General features: G+C 50.0%; 1 protein-coding gene across 2 annotated transcripts in view; it reads right to left on the minus strand.

Moving 5' to 3' along the window:
- Positions 1-5,773, minus strand: part of LOC135811948 (serine-rich adhesin for platelets-like) — a 186,851-nt gene extending 181,078 nt beyond the window's left edge. For both annotated transcript variants that reach the window (XM_065325225.1, XM_065325228.1), the window contains exon 1: positions 5,738-5,773. In XM_065325225.1, the coding sequence (XP_065181297.1) occupies positions 5,738-5,762 (25 nt within the window). In that variant the 5' untranslated portion in view covers positions 5,763-5,773. The remainder of the gene's footprint in view (positions 1-5,737) is intronic.
- Between the last annotated feature and the right edge of the window lie 227 nt (positions 5,774-6,000).

A 6,000-nucleotide genomic window follows, 5' to 3' on the forward strand; every position in this document is an offset into this window, starting at 1 on the left:
GCAGCCGTGGTCGCAGCCATTTTCGCAGCCGTGGTCGCTGCCATTTTTCGGAGCCGTGGTCGCAGTCATTTTCGCAGCCGTGGTCGCAGCTATTTTCGCAGCCGTGGTAGCAGCCATTTTTGTAGCCATGGTCGCAGCCATTTTCGCAGCCGTGGTCGCAGCCATTTTTCGCAGCCGTGGTCGCAGCCATTTTCGCGGCCGTAGTCACAGGCATTTTCGCAGCCGTGGTCGCAGCCATTTTCGCAGCCGTGGTCGCAGCTATTTTCGCAGCCGTGGTCACAGCCGTGGTTGCAGCTATTTTTGCAGCCGTGGTCGCAGCCATTTTCGCAGCCGTTGTCGCAGCCATTATCGATACGCAACTGCTGCCTGCGTTGCAGTCATTTTCACAGCCGTTATTTTTGCTCAGTCGTTGTCTGTGTCACAACCGCTGCCTGTGCCGCAGTTGTATTCGCAGCCTTTGTCGGCGTCTCGGTCATTGTCGCAACCGTTGCCCGCATCTCAGTCGCTGTTGCAGCAGTTGTCTGCGTCACAATCCTTGCCTGTGTCTCGGTCGGTGTCACATCTGTTGCCGGTGTCGCTTTCATTGTCTGCACCACAGTCGATGTCAAAGCCGTTGTCTATGTCGTTGTCTAAGCCTCTACTGTTTTCTATGCTGCCGACATTGCCAGCACCACCTTCCATGGCAGCAGAGTATGAGAAGCCGGCCGTTGATAAGCAGTTTCATGCAGCATGGGCACCAAGCAAGACGCCTGCACTCGGTTAGCAATCCTGACCGGTGATAATGTATTAGGCGAATTTCCAAAATGTCATTTCCAATGCATACTAAGGGCAGAAGGAGAGTAGTATTTCTAAAAGTATGTCAAAATGTTCGAAATTATTTATTTTTAGCATCCCCCCACCTCACAACAGAGCAACCGAGTTTTTGCTGGGAGTGCCGATTCGAGCAACTGGTATGATGGCTCTGCTTGGAGCCGCTAGATGGCTCGCAGCTGAGCCAGCAAATGACTCCGCTTGGAGCAGGAGAATGACTCCGCATGGAGCCGGCAAATGACTTCGCATGGAGCCGGCGAATGACTCCGTATGGTGCCGGCAAATGACTCTGCATGGCGCCGGCGAATGACTCCGCATGGAGCCGGCAAATGACTCCGCATGGAGCCGGCGAATGACTCCGCATGGAGCCGGCGAATGACTCTGCATCTAGCCGGCGAATGACTCCGTATGGAGCCGGCGAATGACTCCGCATGGAGCCGCCAAATTACTCCGCATGGAGCCGCCAATTACTCTGCAATGAGCCGCCGAATGACTCCGCATGGAGCCGTCAATGCCTCCGCATGGAGCCGCCAATGACTCTGAGTAGAGCTGCCAAATGCTAAATATATAGAGATGCATAACCAGTTGAGAGCATATTATATTCTCATGGACTATACAGATACCGTCATGTGTGCGCCAGAAACATGAGATGAGCAAGTGGGTGGGAGGGTGGGAAGGAAACCGTTTGGGAACACATGTTCCGCAAGTTTCACGCTCGAAAGTCCAAACAGCAATGACATGCAAGAGACATTGTAGGGCGTGTGCCCACGTGACATGCGCATGCGTGCAGGTTGGGCCAGCTCGCTGGGCTGGCTGCTAACTCGCGTTAGCATGCTAACGCTCATCGCTCAGAAAATGTACGTGTTTAGCACCCCCCACCCCCCCCCCCCCCCAAAAAAAACACAGGCTTAGGGCGCGTTCAGACTGGTGTAAAAAGCAAGCGGAATGTGAAAGTTGTCACGGTGAATCGGTTCCCGCCAGCGCAAACACGGAAAAGGTTTCCCACCACCAAGGTTTCCCACCACCAAGGTTTCCCACCACCAAGGTTTCCCACCACCAAGGTTTCCCACCACCAAGGTTTCCCACCACCAAGGTTTCCCACCACCAAGGTTTCCCACCACCAAGGTTTCCCACCACCAAGGTTTCCCACCACCAAGGTTTCCCACCACCAAGGTTTCCCACCACCAAGGTTTCCCACCACCAAGGTTTCCCACCACCAAGGTTTCCCACCACCAAGGTTTCCCACCACCAAGGTTTCCCACCACCAAGGTTTCCCACCACCAAGGTTTCCCACCACCAAGGTTTCCCACCACCAAGGTTTCCCACCACCAAGGTTTCCCACCACCAAGGTTTCCCACCACCAAGGTTTCCCACCACCAAGGGCACCACTGTGCAGCCCGGTGGGATGCAGATTGCAGCGGAACACGGCGGGAGCACTTTTGATTATTTTGAGTTTTGACTTCTAGACTGCCAACTTCTTCCATAATGCCGAATGTTCGGCTCAGCAATGGAGAGGGAGCGCATGGAGCTGTACGTGGTGATTTTTGAGGGCTCTGCAGGGAAACCGTTGACTGCAAACGAGAGGCATACTCTGATCGCTGAGCGGATGAATGCCACCCAAGCAGCACACACTCTGGAAATCGTGTTCTTTCCGTAGACAAGCACAAGCCAAAGGACAATGATCCAGTATCTCAACAGACTGAATTAGTTCATGTTGATGTCCCCTGAACTCAAGCTCAGTCAAATCAAACTATTCCGATGTCAATTGATTATGTAAAGAGCGTGTCAAAGTTTGCACTTCCTCCGTTAACAAAAACTTCGTGATGGATTTTCGATGGATATGAAAACGCTTAGAACAGGTCAAGAACAGTTTGCATCGACTGTAAATAACTCGACGAAGGTGGTTCAGCCTATGTACAGTGTCCTTACAAGAGAAACTGTTGGCGGAATGAGCAGAGAGCTCAGTTTGCGTCGCTTTCGCTCGACTCATGTTTGACCCTGTGTCGCTGTCGTCATCCGCTGCACGCGAGTCGTCATCTCTCTCGAGTTGCTGTTCAGCTGCGGCGTTGGGAATGGTGTTGGAGTAGAAGTTGCTGAGGAGACGTCGCGGAGGGGCGAGCTTTCCTGCGGAGGTATGACTTTGGCCGTATTTCAGCATGGTCGAGTGGAAAAATTCAAAAAGGTTTCTTTCAAGAAAAACCCAAAAGGAAGACGGGGGGCGTGTCCTCAGCGCTCGAAGAGATGTTCTACTATCTGCCGGTGTATAGTTCTTGCCAATTGAGGATGTAGCTGGCTGTTTTGCCAGCGCTTGTAAATTGGCTATTTTCAAGACGATTATTTGTTGCGCCAGGGGGTGATTGCCCTCGTCTTCTGAGGTCCTGGCTTGGCTAAGAGGTACTGCTCCAGACACTCTTCTAAGGTGAGGCAATGTTGGCTTGATGTAGGGAGTTCAGTTCCGGTCGCTGAAAAGCGAAAAATGCAGTCACAGCTCGCCTGTACAAAGTGAATGGGCGCCTCGTGGCTGCAGTTCGAGATGCAGTTCGAGGCCCAAGTATCTTCTCCCGCGGCCTTTTCGGCCGTGTCGATGCTATTTTTAGGGAGCTAAGGTCATTACCTTCACAATGGTGCCACACATGCCATGCTTCCAAAAATAATGCCTCTGAGCTTGGCACGGATGCACTTCGAAGTACTAATTTTGACCAGATCCGTACTCGGCCCCGTGAGGAACACCCGATTTTCGTTTTCAGCGGCCTCAAATTAGCCTAACCCAAGAGGATTCAAGAACATTGAGGCTCACGCCTTATCGCGGTAGAAGGAAAATGATCACAGAAACCAGCCCACGGCGATTTCCTGGTGGTAGAGGAAAAAAATCAAGTGAACTGCGCGCACACTGTAAAAGCAGTGACGGTGAAAACGTGTGACTTGTGCAAGTAGGCGCGCACGGCCTGCGTGCACACTGCATGCATGCACACATCCTGTATCGCAATGTATGCACCAGATAGTGCAGTGCTGGACGGAAACCACACGGCTCACATACATACTTGCATTTACTTCCGTGACTAATTTCTCCCCCGTTTTCCGATCTTCAATCGACTATAACTCTAGATTGTCTTGGAATTTAGGGTTCCGGTTGTTTCTCACATCTTCAAGGTGTAGAAAACTAGTGTTTTATGCGAAACTCGCGAATTTGGTTTTTCAATTGAAGTCCCTACTTGATGGAGTATTGTTCGTAGCTTGTTCGTATACGCTGTGGTGTGACTCATTTGTACACCCATAAATAATGTGATATTTAGGCCATTTCGATTGGTCCGTATGTTGTAGTCTTTTGGCCGCTGAGTCGACTGGTTTTGGTCCGAAAAGGCTGCGATGCAGCGTTCGGCCCTTATTCCCAATCGAACATAGTTGAGTAAGCGGTCACGTGCTCATGCGTACACCAGTTGCCTGGTCACCGTGCCTGCACTGGCTGCAGGCTACAATTTTCACATCAAGGTTCAACTCATTGGTTCAAAGCAGGGAGTCGTAAGAGGCTTTTACGACTCCCTGGTTCAAAGGTTCAACTCGAGTGACATAAACGGGCCCAAATGTAAATGAGCACGTGACCACTTACTCAACCGTGTTCGATTGAGAATAAGGGCCGAACGCTGCATCGCAGCCTTTTCGAACCAAAACCAGTTGACTCAGCCGCCAAAAGACTACAACATACGAACCAATCGCGGTCATCCGCGCTTTTATAAGAACGAAACGGCGTTTTTAGTGACTTTTACATACTAATCCCTATCTAGTAGGGCGCAGTCACCCAGTTTCGGTGGAAGTGCGCGAGTTCGATTGGGAATACAGGAGGAAGGGAGAGTCTCAGCTTCCTCGGACAAAGACCATTCGACTCAGCACCCCGAAGACTACAACTGGTGAAAATTTGATTTTAGGGTATACTTCCCCTTTAAGTTTTTTTTTGGACCTTGGCGGATCCAAAGGATCCACTCAATCGATCAGGATCCGGATCCAACCAAACGAACATGCCCTAAGCGAGTTCCACGTTACGTCCAACCTCATACCTGCGCTGGGAAGCTGGCCTCTCCGCAACATCTAGCCAGGAATTTCTAATCCAACACTACTCCCATCGCTGCAGAGCAAACTATACTGAGGAACGGTTTCAAATTAAAAAAAAATGCGTGCAAAACCTCAGTCAGTTTGGCATCAACTGGCGCACGAGAAAATGTTGGGGTTGGAAGGAGAATCTTGTCATTTGGAGTGACAAGTGATCACCGCTACTTTTCCCTGTATACTTTGTTCTGCAGCGTAAGGAGCAGTGTTGGAGTAGAAATTGCTGACTAGACCAGCTTTCCAGAGCAGGTGTGAGTTTGTACGTATGTCAGCATGGTAGAGTGGAACAATACAAAAAATAGACTTCAAGAAAAGCCAAACAGGATGATGGGGGACATTTCCTCAGTACTAGAAAAGGTGTTCTTCTATCTGCCAATATATAGTTCATGATAGTTGAAGACGTAGCTTGAGGTTTTATCATCGCTTGTATATCGGCTGTTTTCGACATTATTACTTGTTACGTCAGGGGTGCTGGCTCTAGTCTTCTGTGATGCTGGCGTGGCCAAGCGATGCTACCTCCCGGACCCCTTCTAAGGTGAGGAGGCAATGTTAGCTTGATTTCGTTTTGTTGATAGTTTATTTTGTGTACGCGCCTGTGGTGTGGTTTGGTTCTACACACATACACATACATTATGGGATTTTAGGTACGCCATTTTTCAGGGTACGCCATTTTCAAGGGATTTTCACAGTCACTTAACACCTGAAAAGGAAACTTAACTGCAACATTAGAGCGAAAGAGGAGAGATCAACTTGCACACTTGTTCTGGTTTTCTCAGACATGCAGTTTCGTAATAGTTGCACCTTCTGTGTTTAAAGTACTGCTTACCCAAGCAAAGTCCTGAACAGGCCATACCACTCCTTTGCCCTGTCAGCAAAACATCGCACAAATACAAAAGAACGTACTTTGATATAACGTTATGTAGAACCAAAGCTTGCACACATACATACGTACACCTGACCACACACTACACACACTCATGCATGCAGACACAAATATCCCAGGCCCGTCGCATCGACTTTAGAGGTGGGGGCGGCCATGGAAGGGGGGGGGGGAGATGCGGCCTCCCCGGCAAAAAAAATCTACAATTG

This window comes from Sycon ciliatum, chromosome 3 (assembly GCF_964019385.1).
Source record: "Sycon ciliatum chromosome 3, ocSycCili1.1, whole genome shotgun sequence".
Taxonomy (NCBI): Eukaryota; Metazoa; Porifera; class Calcarea; order Leucosolenida; family Sycettidae; genus Sycon; species Sycon ciliatum.